A 19,200-nucleotide genomic window follows, 5' to 3' on the forward strand; every position below is an offset into this window, starting at 1 on the left:
ACTTAGTAATGAGTCTCTTTTCAGAAGTCAGATTTTTTCCTACTTGGAGGGTTATTCCACCTTCCATAGTTTCTGTACCTAGCGTTTGAAGGCAAGCACAATATTGAGTGAAATGATTTCAGCCACTGAGTATGGGTAGTTGGCATATATTTCTCTTCAGGCTGGAACAAGTTCTGGGAGATGAATTAAAATTTTAAGGTGTAAAGTTGGTGTTGCTAAAAGCACACAAGTCCTGAAGTGGATCAGGACCTATTGCTCTGAGGAAGCTCATAGCCTGTGAGAGGGACCCTCGGTTCCATGTGGAGAGGAGGCAGTGGCTGGAGCTAGCCACCCACCCCAGTATATGCATCACTGTAATTTTGTTGCCTTTTCCTTTGCAGAGAATGTAGCTGGTAACTACATTTCCCCTTTCCACGATATTCCTCTGAAGGTGGACCTTAAAAAGGTATTACTTTTACTTGTTTTGGGGTTGAAAAACTTCTTGTACCTGATAGTATGAAAATGATACTTCACTATTGGCCTGAAAATTCTTGTGTAGAAATGCCTTGATATAGTAAAGATGTGATTGACAGGCAGGAGAAGAAACCAAGGAGCTGGAACAGGGCTGTCAGCCTCCTTTGTGAATTAAAATTTGTGTGAAGCTGAGAAAAAGGGGATATTTGTGGTCTATGGAGTTTAGACTTTGGTAGGAACTCAAGATTCAAGGGTAGTAATGTGGGAAATTAACCTGCTTATTTTGAATCTTAAAATAGTTAACATTTGTGGGTGACTTCTGTGTGCTAGCCACTATGTGAACGTTTCATTTTTTTTTTTTTTAACCCATGCTAAGTTGTCGTAAGCTGTCCAAGGGCCGCGAGGCAGCAGGCATTTCTTTGATTTGTGTAGCAGTGTACAGCTGGCAAGTGCCAGAGAGCCGAGTTTGGAGCTGGCCTCTCTGTGGTCAGAAACACACTATGAAACAGAGATGTAAACCTGGAAAAACCTAGTGTTTCATTAGCTTTTCTCTTGGAACCATTTGACAGTCGGAAGGTGAAGTTGTGGAACCACTGCCGGAGGGGGAGCTGAGGGGACCCGAAGTTCGGGTGCATTTAGGCAAGTGCTCGGTGTTTGCCATGTGTTATTGTAATTCTGATGGCAGCAGCTACTGTTACTAACGTAGGTCCTGATGAGGTCCCATACCTTGCCCCTGGTCACAGATGTGGACTATTGTGAGATGGGGCGAAGTGTGGATGTAGTGCTCCACCTGTTACTTGAGTGTTCTGACGTCCAGGGAGCTAGCAGATACCTCTTGTCTTCCCAACACCTCACTTTCGGCCAAAGGTGTGCATACATTTGTTTATCCACTCAATAAACAGTCATTGCACACTTAATCTGCCGTGGTCTATTTGAGGCACTGGGTGTGCAGTGGTGAGCACGTCAGATGTCGCTCACACTTGGTGGGAGGACTCAGCCAGCCAGAGAAGAGGTCAGTCAGCTATGTTTAATACTGTAAAGGAGAATGTAGGGAGAAGAATGACTGATATGTAGTGTCTAATCTAAGGTTCACCATAACAAATGTGTGTACATCATAACAATAACAATACCAAAGCTGTGGTGTTTGAAAGTTGCGAAGTGGGGAGGAGGTGAGTGTGGAACAAGCATAGGGATGCATCTGTGGGTGTCACATTCTGCCTGTGGAATCTGAGGATAAGACAGGACAAATTATAAGGCAGAAGGCCGTTGAGTTCTAGAGTTCAGGGATGGAGACACAGCATGTGTACCAACAGGTTTCACCACTTTTGAGCCCGTCATGATTAGAACTTTTGTACCTTGTCTCTTGGGATGTAGAGTTTTCAGAACAAGAATAATGTTTCAGGAGAGTGTGACTTGGAATCATTTTCTGTTTATTTTGTCTCTTCCTTAGTAGTCATTTTGGTGTGTAAGTGTCACATAGACCCCGTGAACATTTGTGAATGGCATAATCTTTCTTCCTACCCCACCATGTAGTCTGGCTTAATTTAAAAATGCTTAGTGGAGGCACAGTAATCACACCTTGATAGAATTCCCAGGCAGGCGGTATAGCCAAGCACTTTCCCAGCTTGTTAGTCAAGCTCCCGGGAGCTTCATTTCGATAATGAAATGACTGTTTGAGGTGCAGTCACTGCAGCCTGCCAGTCTCTCTACACAGGCACAGAGCCTTTGCTTCCAACAACAGGCAGACTTGGCAAGTTACGTGAAAGGGCTTTGGCTTTTCCGATAATTTACTATTAAAACCCTTTGAACCTCTGTCCATTTGAGGCTGGGGATACTGGGGGACAGACATTACAGGCAGGTTGTCTGCTGAGTCCGGTTTCTGGACAGCAGCTAATAAAACTTGTATGCAGTCGGCATGTCTTTGTTGCTGTGCCATGCATCCTGCATTCGTTTATGAGATGTCCCAATCATAATTACCATCTTTGCTCTTACAGGAAAATGTCATTCCCAGAAAGAAAGCACGAAATGATGAATATAAGGTATATTTTGAAGTTTTGATTACTTGAATCATTTAAAATTTTATTCTGCATATGTGTGTATGTTTGTGCCTCTATGTGCTCATGCATGCAGGTAGATACTTGTGGAGGCCCAAAGAGGGTGCCAGATCCCATTCAGCTGGTGTTACAGATGGTTGTGAGCCGTCTGGCTTGGGGGCTCGGAACCCCACGTGGGTCCTCTGGAAGAGCAGCAAGCACTTTTAACCACAGAGCCATTCCTCCAGCCTCTTGAGTCACTCTTACACTGTCTGTTAATGACCTTGGTGATAGTTTGCATTTTTAAACTGCTTCTGATTTTTCCCCCCGCAAGACCTTCATGTAAACTCTGATGTTTTTCTTCTAACATCTCTTTAAGGCATCTGGGGCAGTATCACCATTTAACCGTTTTTATTGTGTTAAAATATTCATAGCATAAAATTTATTATTTTATCCTTTTCTAACATGTAAGTGTGCTCTTTCCTACTAAGCCATCTTTCCTGTCCCAGTTTATTTCTTTTTTAGATCAAAACACAGAATATAGCTTTAGAGTCTGTTTTAGAATTAAGGCACAGCAGTCATTTGGAAGTAGAAAAACAAGTTAGAGTAGCTATATGTTACTACTTAGGACCAAAACATTTCATTGACTCTTTGCCCATCTCTTGCTCCAGGAGACAATTTTCCCTGCTGCCCTTTGCCTCTGTAGTCTTATTCCGATAGTTGAAATTATTGTCCCCAGCCTTTGAGTACGCTTTCACACATAGCTATGGAGGCTGTTAAATTCCTATACCATTGCCTGCCTTCCATATTCTGTTTTCCTGAAGCAGTTGTCAGGTAGCCATGGATCATCTCCACTGGAACCCCCTGCAGCACTTGTTGGAAATTTAGATTCTGGACCCTTTTGTGTCTCTACTGATCAGAATCTCTGCTCACTGGGGTCTGGTTAGTCTGTGTTTTAGTAAGTATGCTTCCAGTGTAATAAAGAACCACTGCTCTACATGGAAGGTGGCATTCGAGGCTTTATAGTTCCAGAGACCTGGCATTTTAGTCTAAAGTAGTCTTTTTAATGGGGAAAAATATATTCCAAGTTCTGAGTGTCAGATTAAAATTTAATTCTTGTAACATGGATTATATGTTGGGGACTGATTTATATTTATCTATTATCTTATTTTTTCCCTGAGGGGAAAAATAAAACGAAAAGGAATAAAGGAGGGGTTAGATTTCCCTGCCATATTTCTGATTTGAAATATGTATCTTTGATTTTCTGATAAATGCTGATAGGCAATTGTTGGCTTATTACTAATGTTAATCTTAGGAAAATAAGACTGATACTGGCTTTGATAAATTACAGTCAGAGCACACTGCAGCTGGCGAGGAGAAGGGCGAGGTAGCAGGAGCCCCTGATCATCAAGTGCAAGTGGTGACTGAGACTGTGGCTTGCAGGCTCCAGTTTCAGACCTGTTCCTCATCTGCTGCTCTTTTGGCCCAGTTCAGATCTGTGCAAGTGGCTTTGGTAGGTAACTTAGCCTGAGAGACCAGCTCCCAGAACTGCTCCAGGGTAGCAAAAAGAAATGCCAGCAGAGTAGTGGGGTTTAGAAAAAAACTCTTATCCATCTAAAGGTCTTTAGGAAAAAACTCACACGTTCTGAAGGTAACTTTATTACTGCATTGTGAAGAAATTCTTCTCTTTAAATCTGTTTCCACACAACTACGTTCTCCACACATCTTTATACACAGTTTCACCTCTTTTCACACACATTTCTCTTTACCCACATCTCTGTCCTACACAGCTCTCTTCTGTACACACTTCTTCTCTCTACCCTGCTACGTTTCTTCACTCATAACTTACATTTCTCATCTGCATCACTCACATTCACTCACTCTTTCATTTCCTCATTCTCTCACTCTTTCACTCTCCCCTACACACACATTTCTGCCCTACGTACACATCTCTCTCCTGCATAGCCATATATTTCTATATACAGTTACATCTCTTTTCTCTACAGCTTCATCTTCTTTGTCTCCACACGGTTACAAGTCTCCACACGTTCTCTCTCGACACACTCAGTTACATCTCCCTTTCAGCACACACACCTCTCAACAGCCAAACTCTGGACAATTCTCAGTTACATATACAGGGCCTGATCCATTCTCATAACACATAATCAGTCCCACAGTGTCACTCAGGCTAGGGAGGTTGTGCTGACCAGGCATGGTGAGTAAAGTAGGCACAAAGCCAGAGAGTGACGTTGAAATTTAGGACTTAAACAATAAACAGTTAGTTGGCTGACCCTTGAGGCTAGGAGTATGTACAGAAAGTCAATTACTGCAGGGAGTTTATGTCTTAATGCTATCAGCCCGACTTCGGTTCAACAAACAGACATCTGGAAACCTGCCCTTGAGCACTTCATCTCCCTGGGCAACTAGTCTATTTTGAATTTGTTCTAAAGTCTTAGCTAAATCTGTAAAAGAATGTCTTGTGACTGAGAATATTATTACTTTCCTATGTCGGTTATGAAAAATATCCTAGTATTATTTCTGTTCATCAGAATTACACAGCTTAAGCAGAAGTCATCTTTCTGACCATCCACAGCTAAATGTGTGCCCAAAGATGGAATATTTACATGAGATAAACACACAAGCAGTGGGGAAACACCCACAGCAGTTTTTAGAGAAGAAATGTAGTGGCACATGAGAAAAATTACAGACAGAAACAAACAGATTCAAAGTCAGTAACCCCCACAGTCTTTGCCAAGTGGGGCTCCCCACCAGAGAGTTATCTGTCTGATGGGTCGACTTGTTGAATACTAGCTGTCACCTGTTATATACTCCCATGGCCACTGGTAAAGCCATTGCTACCAGCAGCTCTCAGCAGGTAGATGTCATTGTACAACCATTAACCAGCATGGTCCCCTCCCCCCTGTCATCACCTTGTTTTCATCCATCAGTGTTGGTTCTCTTACAGCCAGGCTTTAAAGACGAATAAATTGTGTAAACATCTGCCATATACTTAGGTTTTTCTCCTTAACAGCTTTTCAGACATGTTTAAACAGGTACAAGGGTCCCTCATGAAAGAGCATAGGAAATGAAACAGAACAGCAGGGCTGTGTGAGGTGAGACCGTAGGTGTGAGGTGCCGTTCCCAGCTTCGTTTACCTCATCAGGGGCCTGCATTCCTACCTTTCAAAACATTGTCTTCTCAAGACAATTTTAATAAAAAACCATGGCTGCTAAGTGGCATTCTTTGAATCAATAGCACCTGTGTTTCACCAAGAAAGTCCTAGACTGTGTGTGAGCAGTGCTTTAAGCCAGCTTGGACTTTGTATTCAAATTCCTCAGAGAGGTTTTAAGTTAGCAGTTCCCTGGCTTTACCCTAGACCAGTTGAATTGAAAAGGCAGTGGGGCCCTAAGGAATCTTTCCGTGTTTTGCTTTTATGGGTTTGTTTGCTAAAGCTCACCCAGTGATTTTTATATGTGTTGGGGGGAGATATATTAAATTTTTATTTTCCTAAAAATCTGTTAAAAGACTATATTTTTGTTTGTTTCCATTGTAGCTAGATACTTTTTAAAAAACACAATCAAAATGAATAATGAAATGTGTAATTCAAGCTCTAATTTTTTTTTACTTTTTGTTAATTTTTGAGATTATAGCTACATTTTTCCCTTCCTTTTCCTTCCTCCAAACCCTCCCTTATACCCATCCCCACTCTAATTCAAATGGCCTCTTCTTTCATTAATTGCTATTGTATAATCTATGTATATGTATATATTTGTATATTTCTAAATATAACCTCTTCCGTCCATATAATGTTACTTGTATGTTTGCAGGGCTGACCATTTGGCACTGGACAACTAATTGGTGTGCCACCTTTCCTCTTCCCAGCTTTCCTCAGTTGGTGGGTTGACTGTAGTTCCTTGTATAGGGTTGAGGCCTTGTTGTCTCCCCTCCCCTCCCCCAACCCTTCCTTCCCCCCACCCCCCACCACCACCACTTTGCTGTATCCATTGGTGTAGTTCTTGTGCAGCTCACATTTGTTGGTGACACTTTCTGTGTGTTCTACCATCACTAGGAGACACCATCTCACAGCAAGCTCCCCCTCCCCACCCTTCTGTTACAGTCTTTCTGCACTGTAGCAGGCCCAACCCTTCCCTGTGGGAGTGTCTTGTAGATGGACACATCTACAAAGCTTCAGTTTTTTTATTGTTAGATTCACTAGATACACAAATTGCTTTCAGTTAACTACAGATGTTTCTAAATGATCAGCTAACAGTTGCAGACTGGTCACAGACCTGGGCCATGCTGTGAATAGTGCCATTTTAAACCATTGCTTCCCCATGACCATGATTCATTATTGACATAAACATAATTAACATAAACATCCTTACCTTTTTGTAAGCCACCTTTAAATGTTCAGACTTCCCCTTTGTGAGGCAAGCTGTGGGAATATTTACCTACCTCTGACCTTGTGTCTCCTTTGAGTTAAGCATTCTACAAAGTACAGAAGCGAGAAAAAGGAGCCCAGGTCCTTTTGTAGTGGTCAGGAATATGAACTCACTAACCTTGTTTTAGAAAGGCATGTCTAAACTCCTTGTAAACTTTCTGACTGCCTATAGTGACATCTTTGATTTTATATTATGATTGTAACATGGATACAAATATTCTTTTAATCATTTTCAACATTTTTGACTACTTAATTTTCTATGTGTATGTGTGTTCCCTTAAAATTACATAACAAATAGCCCAGTGGTGGTGGTGGTGGTGGTGGTGGTGGTAGTGGCAGTGGCATGGCGGTGGCGCACACCTTTAATCCCAGCACTCAGGAGGCAGAGCCAGGCGGATCTCTGTGAGTTCAAGGCCAGCCTGGTCTACAGAGTGAGACCAGAACAGGCACCAAAACTACACAGAGAAACCCTTTCTCAAACAAAAACAAAACAAAACAAAACAAAACAAAACAAAAAACAAAAAAAAAAAAAGAAAAAAACGTTACATAACGGTATTTTAACCACATGGTCATGAGTAGAGTAGAAGTGGCCTATTGGACTATTTTAGCTGGAAAATAAATATCAAAACTCATCTTGCAGGTGTGGTGGTGCATGCCTTTAATTCTAGTACTCAGATGGCAGAGGCAGGTAGACCTCTGTCTGTTTAAGGCCAGCTTGGATAGCAAGTTCTAGCCTAGTCAGAGTTACATGCTAAGACTCTGCCTCAAAACAAGTAAATGAAAGAGAACACATCTCCTGACTCCCAGTATTGTCAGTGCCCTGCCTGCCAGATGTTCAATGCCCTTTCATGCTTCCAGATGTTCAGTGCCCTTTCATGCTCTGCAGCAGTGGTCAGATGCATGGTGCCTCTGAGTGTTAGTGGCCTCTCTCACTGTAAGAAGGGGTTTATGGCATGGGTGGATAGAGAAGGTAGACACTAAACATTTTATGTGTGGGATGGAAACTTGTGCTATTCTTTTATTAGAGACTGTACTGATCTTCATTTAGCATATAGTCCCCCAATGCCAAATGAAAAAAATAAAAGGTGAATAAAAATGTTAATGTTCTGTCCTTTTTTTTTTTAAACTGCAGAATTTGTTTAATATGGTTGTGGAAATACCTCGGTGGACAAATGCCAAAATGGAGGTACAGATATATTCTATTAACGTAAAGTTGAAATGCTAACTTAATAATATAAAAGCATCTTTTCTAGCTACTTGGCAGATTTGGAGGAGGGATGACAGACTTCTCCATGTAGGAGATGATTTAAAATATTCTTGTGAACTTAGACCTTAATTTCAAGAAGAAAATGGTTTGAACTGCATATTCACTTTAAAGAATGTTTCCCCATTTTTTAGGCACGCATTTATGTAATTTTCCTTGCCCTTTCCTTGACACGATGGTGAACACTTTCAAGTTTGATTCAGAGTCTGCTCTGTGTTTAGTGTCTGGTGCTGTTGGCGGTTTTGGTTTCTGGGGATTTAGTCCTTTAGAGTTTTCCATTGCCTGGGAACAGTATCTTCTCCCGAGTTTGTGGGTCTTATCTAAGAGTGCCTACTTTTTCCCTTGTTAAGTCTTTTTAAAAGCTTTAATCTTTTCCATGACACACAGAGCTGTCGAGAATCCCTCTTGGCTTGGCATGGCTTGCTCTCATCTTTCATCCGATGCCCCCTTTACAGTTTCCAGTGAATTCTCAAGTGGGGTACTTTGTCTCTTTACTTCATGTTTAGTTTGTTTATTTTATAGCAGATTTTTTGGTCCTCTTTCAATATTACTGTGAATACGTTTGATAGAAAAAAAGAGCTTTAAAATGAGGTCACTTGACAAAGATCTGAGCGTGACTTTAAAAAATAATTACTGTAAATGAGCAATATGTATGGGTAGAGTACAAATGTGATTTATGAACATGACATAAAAATTAAGCCAAGTTCTAGCCTGGTCTACAAACCAAGATCCAGGACAGGCATCAAAACTACACAGAGAAACCCTGTCTCCAAGAAAACAATAAAACAAACAAATTAAAAAAAAAATTAAGCCAAGTTAACATACAATCTGCAATCTCTGGTGAGGTCATTTTAAAGGTTTACTTTCTTAGCAGTTTTGAAATGTGTAATACACTGGTAACTGTGTTCTCTGCCTTGCCTACCAGGTCTCAAAACACAACACGGCACACTATTCTCATTTAAAATTTTTACACTCTTTGACCATTGTCACCATTTTGTTCTGCTTTTTAAAATTTAAACTTGTTATTTTAATTCTATTTAATTATTCACTGTGACTTAGAAATCATAAACGTGATACCATGTTATGCTTACATAGATAGATATATAATGTTTGAATCCTGCTAAACTCATCAGTCTGTAAACATATATAATTTCCACAGTGAACACTTTTCAAGTACTCTCTACGTTTTGAAGTACACCCTATTGTTTGCAGTTGTCCCCACACTGTGCAGATGGCACCGGAGGGAGCCTCTCACTCTTCTGCCCACGGATCAAGCTTGCCCATCCTTTTGAGCCTTTGGGAATCACTGTTTGGCTCTCCAGCTCTTGGAGATCAACCATGGAGCCCATTTTTGGTTTTTTGGTTTTGTTTCTTTTGTCCATTCACCTGTTGGTGGACCCTGCTTCCATACCTTGACTGTTGTGAACAGTGAGGTGCCACCAGATGCCAAGTTAGCACACCGACATCCTTTCCTTTGGCTGTGTGTTTGGAATGGAACTGCGTGCAGTTTCAGCTCTGTTTTCCGTTTCCCAGATAACCTCTGTGTTCCATGATGGCTGTACTAATTTCTCTTCCCTCCACAGTGTGGACTTTCCTTCTCTGCGTCTTTACCGGCATTTAGTGCCTATGTCTTTTTGATAATAGTCTTTCTTACTAGAGTGAGGTGAACCCTCATTGTGGTACTTCGTTGTTGCTATTAAACATTTATGTGTGTATGTGTAAATGGGAGGGTTGGTTCTGCCCCTCCACCATGTGATGTACCTGGTACTCAGACTCAGGCCTTGACATCAAATGCTTTTGCTGTCTGAGCCATCTTGCTGGCCCTCTCGTTATTGTTTTGACTGGAATATTCCTGATAGATATATTGACTTTTTTTTCTTATTCCTGATAGATAATATATTGACTATTTTTTTTCTTATTCTCATTGACCATTTGTGTATCTTCTTGAGAAATAAGTCTACTGCCCATTTTTTAATTGTAGTTTTTTTGTTTGTTTGCTTTGTTTTTCTATTTAGCTATTTAGTTGCTTGTATATTTTGGCTTTTTTTTTTTTTTTTTTTTTTTGGTTTTTCGAGACAGGGTTTCTCTGTGTAGCTTTGCGCCTTTCCTGGATCTCGCTCTGTAGACCAGGCTGGCCTCGAACTCACAAAGATCCGCCTGCCTCTGCCTCCCGAGTGCTGGGATTAAAGGCGTGTGCCACTACCGCGCGGCATATTTTGGCTTTTAAGCCCTTGTCAGATGTATGATTTGAAATATTTTTTTTCCCATGATGTATATTGCAATTTTTTAAAACTCTCTGGCTCTTTGGAGGGTCTACCACCCAGCTCCCAAATAATCACACAGAGACTTATTCTTTCTTATGAATGCTTGACTTTAGCTTGGCTTGTTTCTAGCCAACTTTTCTTAACTTAAATTATCTTATTTACCTTTTGCCTCTGGGCTTTTCTCTTTCTCTATTCTTTATACCTTTCTTTCCTTCTTACTCTGTGGCTGGCTGTGTAGCTGGGTGGCTGGCCCCTGATGTTCCCCTCTCCTTCTCCTTTTCTTGCTCCTCCCTTTTCTTTTTCTCCTCTGTTTATTCTCTCTGTCTGGCAGCCCGCCTATCCTTTCTCCTTTCTGGCTATTGGCCATTCAGCTCTTTATTAGACCAATCAGGTGTTTTAGGCAGGCAAAGTGACTCAGCTTCACAGAGTTAAACAAATGCAACATGAAAGAATACAACACATCTTTGCATCACTGAACAAATGTTCCACAGCATAAACGAATGTAGCACACCTTAAACTGATATTCCACAACAGTATATTGTGTCCTTACTCTGTTGGCTGTTTCCCTTGCTATACAGAAGCTTTTTAATTTGATGTAATCCCATTTGTCTATTTTTACTTTTATTGCCTGTGGTTTTGTGGTCAGATCCCTAAAGTTGTTGTCTATACCAGTTTGTCCTTTTCTCCTGAAAATGGTGGCAGTGTTACAGCTTCTGCCTTATGTTTCAGGAATCCATTCTCAGTTGGTTCTTCCACACATGCTTATGCTGTTTTCCCAGTGCAGTGTCTTAAAGAGTGAGTTCTTTTCCTGTTGTGTGTTGCTGGCACCTCTGCTGAAAATCACTTGTGTTTGGTCTCACCTGTCTGTGTTCAAGTTTGACTTTTGCAAATTCCATCTGACTTTATTACTGTGGCTTTGGAGTGTGGTTGGGAATTGGTAGTGTGGTGCTTTTTCTTTTTGTTCATAATTGCCGTGGCTTTTTAGGGTGTTTGTGTGTGTGTGTGTTTCCATGGAAACTTCAAGGTTTGCTCTTCCTATTTCTATTCTGTTTAAATGACTTTGGAGCTTCACTGTGGATTGCAGTGACCCTGAATCATGCTCCTTCAATCCAACACTGGATGTCTTTCCCCTTGTCTCGGATTGTTTTCATCAGCAGCTTGTAGTTTTCAGTAGGAACAAATCTTGCTCTTCCTCCGTTGAATTTTTTCCCAAGTGCTCTGAGTTTTATTGTTGTTTTGCTGTAAATAGGATAGTCTCTTGATTTCTGCTTTGAACAGTTCATTGGTAGTATATAGAAATGCTCAGGGGGGTTCTGTGTCCATTTTATATCCTGCAAATAAATTTACTACATTCATTTAGTAGTTCTCTCTCTCTCTCTCTCTCTCTCTTTGTGTGTGTGTGTGTGTGTGTGTGTTTGTGTGTGTATAACCTTAAGTGCTTTCTTCATATTTATTTTGTATTGTCAGTAAACAGGGACGATTTTAGTCCTTCTTTTCCTGTTTGGATGCTTTTTATTTCCCTTGCCTAACTACTCTGGCAAGGACTTACAACACTATGCTGAATCAAAGTGGTAAGACCGAAATCTTTGACTCATGTCAGGTCTATCCAAAAAGCTTTCTGTCTCATTTGTCCGAGTGTGTATGTGTGCGTTTGTGTGCGTGCGTGTGCATGCGTGCATGCATGTCCGTCCTTAGGTGTCAGTGTGCAGGAGCTACAGAGACCAGAGAGGGTGTTAGGTGTGCTTCTCTATCACTCTCCACTTGGTCCGCCAAGGCAGTGTCTCTCAGAACCTATAGCTTGTGTCTCCTCTATACTGGGAGTCAGCAAACCCCAGTGGTCCTCCTGTCTCTACCAAACCCAGAGCTGGGTTCTCAGTGTTTGCAGAAATACCTGGCTTGTTACATGTGTTAGCATCTGAACTCTGGTTCATATGATTGCAGAGCAAGCTCCTTTAATCTTGAGGCCGTCTCTCCAGATGCTCACCATCTAGAGAAACATCTTTGAGTTAACTATAATACCATAATGTTGGCAGTGAAAGCCCCAAGGTTAGCAACAACAAAAATATTGATTAACTTTTACCCTTTTATCTTTCCATTCATCTTACTGTTTTTGTTAGGAACGATGCAGTATATAAATAATTTGAGCCTGGATATATAATTGGGTGTCTTCTTTCCAGACAATTTTTCTTACATGGTACTTGTTAATTGGTAATAAGAATTGACCTGCTGGGCAGTGGTGCTGCACGCCTTTAATCCCAGCACTCGGGAGGCAGAGGCAGGTGGATCTCTGTGAGTTTGAGGCCAGCCTGGTCTTCAGAGCAAATTCCAGGACAACCAGGACTGTTATGTAGAGAAACATTGTCTTGGAAAACCAAAAAAAAAAAAAAAAAAAAAAAAAAAACAAAACCAAAGAGCTGCCTGTGCTCACTTTAAAGCACCTTCGACCATTAGGTCGGGGTGTGGATATCTGGTCGTACTGTGGTAGATTTAAAATCTGTTCATTGTATACAGGGCTAATCGTTTCGCCCCCTCTTCCTGCCCTCCCCTGTGATCTGCCTAGATTGCCACCGAGGAGCCACTGAATCCCATTAAACAAGATGAAAAGAATGGAAAGTTGCGCTATATACCAAATATCTTCCCACACAAGGGCTATATATGGAATTACGGAGCCTTCCCTCAGGTAACATTCCTGTTATAATGGTAAACTTTTACATCTTCTAAAGGAATCACCTTGTAAATCCTGTGAACTCCCTGAATTTAAATTACCTCCTAGAACATACCAGTTTCAGAGATTTGTGAACTTAAAATTTTTAACGTGCAACTCGTTTGTATCAGTAAACTTGACTTCAAACCGTGTATACACAGTCATTCCTCAGGTTCTTGGAGGCAGGCGTGTGGAAGACTGACAGTTGACATTTGAACACATCTCTTTTCGTGGATTTAGCTGTTGTCAGTGAAGAATTCTCAGCAAATCTTTGTCTAGCCATTCCTTTAATATGCTTTTATATACATTTCTATATGACAGGATGGGTTTTAATTTAATAAATCTAATTGAGTTACATTACTTACGGAACTCACTGGTGTGAATCTGGAATTGTGACTGGCTGAACAAGGAAGTCAAGGCCTGTGCTGCAGAACCATGTTGCCATCCTTGCCCCTTCCGACTTACCTCAGTTTCCCCACTCTTGGAAGGAGCAACTCTTCCTGATTATTTAGTGAGTAAAACTCAGTGTGTCTGAGCCAAAGTCTGGGTTTTGGATCCCTAGAGAAGCATTTCTTCTTTATGATCATAAACCCCATTCGACCATCAGCTGTGTGGAACTTTCATGTTTACAGTTTCATGTATTATTTTTTAATTACATGAAAATTGACGTGGGGGACTGTGCAGGAAAAGGACAGCTGAGAAAAGCAGGTTAGAGAAGCATTCACTTGAGAAGGAAGAGGAAAATTGTCCTTTCTAGAGCAGTTTCCCTTTGATGTAGCTGGCCCACCCACTTGGATGCACAGTTGGTTAAAACTGGCACTCTTGAAATGACGGCTAGAAATGAGAGTGTGTGTTCAAGCCGTAAAGGCAATTGTCTTGACTTCTTAGGTTTCTACGCAGACGATTCTGTTGGACCTCACAGTGAAAGGTTAAAAACAGTTCCGTAGAGCTCAGGGGATTATGGGAGAGGAGGATGTGTGGGTGAAAGGAGGGCCAGAGAAGCTACTGATTAGAGGCAAAAACAGAGACAGGCGAAGTTGAGCAGTTGGGGAATAAACCAATATTCATCTTGAGCTGCTTCTTAAGGGTGCTATGCTAGGAGTCACAGGTGTGAGAGGATGGAGAAGAGGGCATGAGGCCCAGCAGAGTGATGGATGACTGAGCGGGCAGGCACGAGAGCCTGGCTATCACTCCAGCACTGTGACCTTGAAAGAGACCCTTTGTACATCTGCCTCTCTCCATCTGTAAAGTGGCAAGCATGGACACCTGCTGCACGTGGCTGTGCTGAGGGGCACGAGACCATTTCGTTAGACCAGCGTGTGATGGGCAGCACTGTTAGCAGCAGCAGTTATTTTTTATCTTGATAATTAATGCTTGGTACAGTGGTTCTCAACCTTTCCAAATCTGGGACCCTTTAGTACAGTTCCTCATGTTGTGGTGACCCCCAAACATAACGTTATTTTTGTTGATACTTCATAGCTATAATTTTGCTACTGTTATGAATCGTAATGTAAATATTGTTGGAGAGAAGAGATTTGTCAAGGGGGCAGGACCCACAGGTTGAGAATGACTGGATTAGAGCCCTTGACAACTAAGTCACTGGTTACAGTGCAGCACAACTCTCACTGATTCTATTTATTTTATTAAAAATAACAATAAAGCAAAGCTGGCCATGGTAGTCCATACCTGTAATCTCAGCCTTTAGGAGGCCGAGGCAAGAGGGTTATTGCCAGTTGGAAGCTGGATTAGGTCACATATAGTAAGGCTCAGTCTCAACCTACACCCACTCCCCACCCCACCCCCGTTAAAATTAGTAAAGGAACCAAATGCGGATCTACTAATGAGAACGGAAGGGGTGTGAGGCGATGACTGAAAACGAAAGGACCTGCTGTGGTTTTCTCTTTAAAGAACAGGTGCGTTTTTGTGCTGCTCTGGGTATGTGTGAACTGCCAGGGTGGTCTTACCTGCCCACGTTTCGTCTGTGAGGTACAGTTGTTCTTTCTTTCTTCTTCTTCTTCTTCTTCTTTTTTTTTTTTTTTTTTTTTTTTTTTTTTGTAGGAGGTGGTTTTTCTCTCTAGTCCTGGCTGTCCTGGAACTCAATCTGAGACCAGGCTGGCCTTAAACTCAGAGATCCACCTACCTCTGCCTCCCAAATGCTGGGACTAAAGGCGTGGGTTTTTTTTTTTTTTTAATTCAGTTGAATTAAACTGGAGCTGCCTCTTAATTTACTGTCTACTGTGCATTCTCTATTACTCCAATCAACATCTAAAATGATGCTTTAAAAATAAAGATTTCCCAAGTAGAACAATCCTGCCTGCAATGCTGAATCCAAATGCCAGGGCTGTCTGGAAGTCCCAGCGCCACGAGGGAGCCAGAGCGGTGGAATGATGCAAGCCTGCTTGGGTTACCAAGTGGGGCTCACACAGGTCGTCAGACTGAGTCTCATGGGGAACTGGACAGACTTTGTTTTAGCTAAGCACGCTCCTTGGCAAGAAGCCTCTAATGCCTAAAACACAGAAGGCCACATGTTGCCAAAACTGGTGCACACACACGTTGCAAGCGCACGACCCAGGGCCGACCCTTAGAATCAAGAAGAAGCTACACTTGTGCCTGGAGCTGGGGGAGCCCTGCTGTGTTAAGAGAGCTTGCATGTATCTCACTGTTGGCCAAATGTGTTCCTGACAGGGTAACGGACAGATCCTGGGGGAGACAGGAACAACTCACCAGCATGACTGGAAATAGTCACAGAAGCAGGAGGTGGAAGCGTTGTGACATTCAAGCCCTTCTGCCTCCAGTGCCAGCTGCAGGGTTACTTTCCATAAATGCAAATGGGCTCTTCCCACCTGCCACACCATGTCCATCAGGCCCCAAGATTTTCCATATTTCCACTGATAAACTATCACAATGTCAAAAAAATAAATAAATTAAAAATAAAGATTTCCCAGTACTTGGGAGGCAGAGGCAGGTGGATCTCTGTAAGTTTGAGGCCAGCCTGATCTACAGAGAGAGTTGTAGGACAGCCATCTCAACAGCAACAAAGTCTGGTAATGTTTTTCCCATACAAGAACCTTTCAGTGGTTTCCTCTTGGGAAGAGAAGGGTTCTTAGCCTGCCCCTTGTCCTGTGTGACTCTGAGACTCATTGCCAGACCTGTCCTTCTCCACTGGTCCCCTGCAGGTTGTCCCATGTTCTGATCTCTGGCCTCCACGGTGCCTCTTCACTCAGCACACACTCATTGGTGCTTGATCCTTTCCGGGGACTGTTCTTGTCCTGAGTACTGGATGAAAAGCAGGCAAAAAAAGTGATAAAATTCCATGGGAACTTTTATTCCAAACAGAAAGTCAGACAGTAAACTGTAACAGGAATCTTAGACGGTCTTATTAATAAAATCAAACCTGAGGCCAGTTATTGGGGTGAATGCTGGAAGATCAGAGATACAGAACAAGCCACAGCCACCTCACCTGGCCAACTTCTCAGCTGGTCTTGTTTCCTCAGACTGGAAGCCTTTGAATCCTCATCCAAATGGGTCTCAGCTGAACTGTTGCTCAAAAGCCTAAAAGCTTAACCAGCCAAATGCTTCTAGTTTCTGGTCCTCACGCCTTATATACCTTTCTGCTTTCTACCATCACTCCCTGGGATTAAAGGCTCACTTTCTGGGATTAAAGGCATGAGTCACCATGCTTGGCTGTATCCTTGAACACATGGATTTCTGCCTAGCTCTGCCTCCCAAGTGCTGGGATTAAAGGCGTGTGCTACCACTGCCTATCCTCTATGTTTAATACTGTGGCTGTTCTTTCTCTGACCCCAGATAAGTTTATTAGGGTGCACAATATTTTGGGGAACACAATACCACCACAGTAAACAAAACAGTGGCATGTCAGATGGTTAAAAATATGAAAGAAGGGTCTGGAGAGATGGCCCAGTGGTTAAGAGCACTGGCTGCTATTCCAGAGAACTCAGTCTCAATTCCCAGCACTCACATGGAGGCTTACAGCCATCTGGAACTCCAAGTCCTACGGGATCCAGTGCCCTCTTCTGGCCTCCTGGGGCACCAGCCACACACATGTCTACACATACATACATGTAGACAAAACAACCACATAAAATAAAAGTAATTTTGAAGAAAGGATGTGTGAGAGAAAAGTAAAGCAGGGAATTGGGCTGTGGGGCATGTAAGGAGTGTGTCCACTTAGCGAGATGGTCCCCATGAAATGTCATTGTCTGAATAAAGACCTAAAAGAAAGAAACAAGGGAAGAAGTAGAGTGGGAATTCAGAGCAGAGTGCAGCAGCGGGAACTATGCATGTAATGGGCCTGAGTCGGTGCAGGCTGTGTGTGTCTAAGTAACAAGAGTTAGTCAGCTAAGAGGAGGCTGGACAGGAAGGAGAGAAGCAGCCCACGTCTGTCCTTGCTTCCATTTTCAACCAGAGAGCCTTACTCCTTTAAAACCCGTGTGTGTGTGTGTGTGTGTGTGTGTGTGTGTGTGTGTGTACACGTATGTACATGTACAGCTTCACTGAAGATTGCGTATGTTAGTTATCTCCCACATAAAAATAACTAAATGGAATATTTTTTTAAAAGCTGAAATTCTAGAGACTGCTCCCTTCTCCTCTCTTTTCCTCATTCCCTGCCCACCCTCAAGCTGATCCCTTTCCAGTAGGCACAGCTCACTGACTGGAATGTTTGCCATGTCTCTCAAGCTTCTTGTAAATCTTTTCACCCTGCCTATTACTATTACATATTTATATTATATTATCATGTATATTATATATATATATATATTATATATGGTATACTATTATTGTACTTTACTATTCCCATGCGTTACTACCCCTTTTTCTAAATATCCACCAAATTATAACTGACTATCATTTATTTTGTTTACTGTCGGTTTCTTAAAGTTAGAAGGCAGCTCAGGAATTCTGTTTTATTGGTGATTATATATCAGTGGACCAATTTGATTCTTGACACATTAAATTGGTAATCAATAATTTTGTGTTTGGTTCGTGAAGCTCACTGAAAACACCTTCCTCAGCCTTCCCAAGTGCTAGGTATAAGAGTGTAGCACTGTGCACAACAGTAAACAGTTTGGGATGAATAAGTTGATGACTTCGCCGAGGAGGTGTTTGCTTCATAGGCACACGTCTTAGGGTTTCTATTGCTGCAACAAAACACCATGACCAAAAAGCAAGTTGGGGAGAAAAGGGTTTATTTGGCTTATACTTCTCTATTGCTGTTTGTTATTGAAGGAAGTCAGGACAGGAACTCAAACAGGGCAGGATCCTGGAGGCAGGAGCTGATACAGAGGCCATGGAGGGGTGCCGCTTACTGGCTTGCTTCCCCTGGCTTGCTCAGCCTGCTTTTTTTCTTTCTCTCTCCCTTCCTCCCTCCCTCCCTCCCTTCCTCCCTTCCTCCTTCCTTCCTTTTCTTTTTTTTTAAAATATTTTGATTGATTCTTTGTGTATTCACATTATTCATCCCAATCCCACTCATCTCCCCATCCCCTTGCATCCACCCTCTGCCCTTGCCACACCCCCCCCCCCCCCCGAAAACAAAATTCTCAGCATGGAAGCTGTAGTGTGGTCCAGTGAGTCACACAGTGTGCCCTTTAGTCAATACATCTTCACTTGTAAGTGTTCGTTGCTGTGAAATCTTGGTCTAGTTCGAGGCCTCTGGCTTCTGCTGCACTATTGGTAATGGGCCCTCACTGGGACTCCTCTTAGATATCCTGTTGTCCTGTGTCATGGAGATCCTGCAGTTTTGGATCTGCAGGTCCAGCCCCTTTACATGCTCCTGCAGTTCATAGATGAGGTGGATGTTGGGGTGGGCCAACTCATAGACCTGGTTCTGGGCCTCGGTGGTAGATGGGTTGGTCAGCCCACCAGCTTTCCCTCATCATCACCACCTGGGTGAGCTCTCCAGCACTGCCTCAGCTAGCTCACCCAAATGCAGCAGGCAGCAAGGAGCGGGCCAGTTCTCCTGCTCTCACACCCTTGGGTCCAGCTCACCTGCACTCACACCACCAGGGTCAGCTTTACTGTTT

At 42.4% G+C, this 19,200-nt stretch overlaps 1 protein-coding gene across 4 annotated transcripts in view; it reads left to right on the plus strand.

Annotated features, from left to right (window-relative positions):
• Nucleotides 1-19,200, plus strand: part of Ppa2 (inorganic pyrophosphatase 2) — an 81,394-nt gene that overhangs the window by 12,822 nt on the left and 49,372 nt on the right. For 2 of the 4 annotated variants that reach the window (XM_052730542.1, XM_052730541.1), the window contains exons 2-6: nucleotides 381-445; nucleotides 2,448-2,492; nucleotides 3,838-3,999; nucleotides 8,060-8,113; nucleotides 13,016-13,135. In XM_052730542.1, the coding sequence (XP_052586502.1) occupies nucleotides 381-445; nucleotides 2,448-2,492; nucleotides 3,838-3,999; nucleotides 8,060-8,113; nucleotides 13,016-13,135 (446 nt within the window). The remainder of the gene's footprint in view (nucleotides 1-380; nucleotides 446-2,447; nucleotides 2,493-3,837; nucleotides 4,000-8,059; nucleotides 8,114-13,015; nucleotides 13,136-19,200) is intronic. The other 2 variants (XM_052730545.1, XM_052730543.1) reach the window with 1 other exon arrangement.

Source organism: Peromyscus californicus, unplaced genomic scaffold (assembly GCF_007827085.1).
Source record: "Peromyscus californicus insignis strain IS unplaced genomic scaffold, ASM782708v3 Scaffold_9__1_contigs__length_137607984, whole genome shotgun sequence".
Classification (NCBI taxonomy): domain Eukaryota; kingdom Metazoa; phylum Chordata; class Mammalia; order Rodentia; family Cricetidae; genus Peromyscus; species Peromyscus californicus.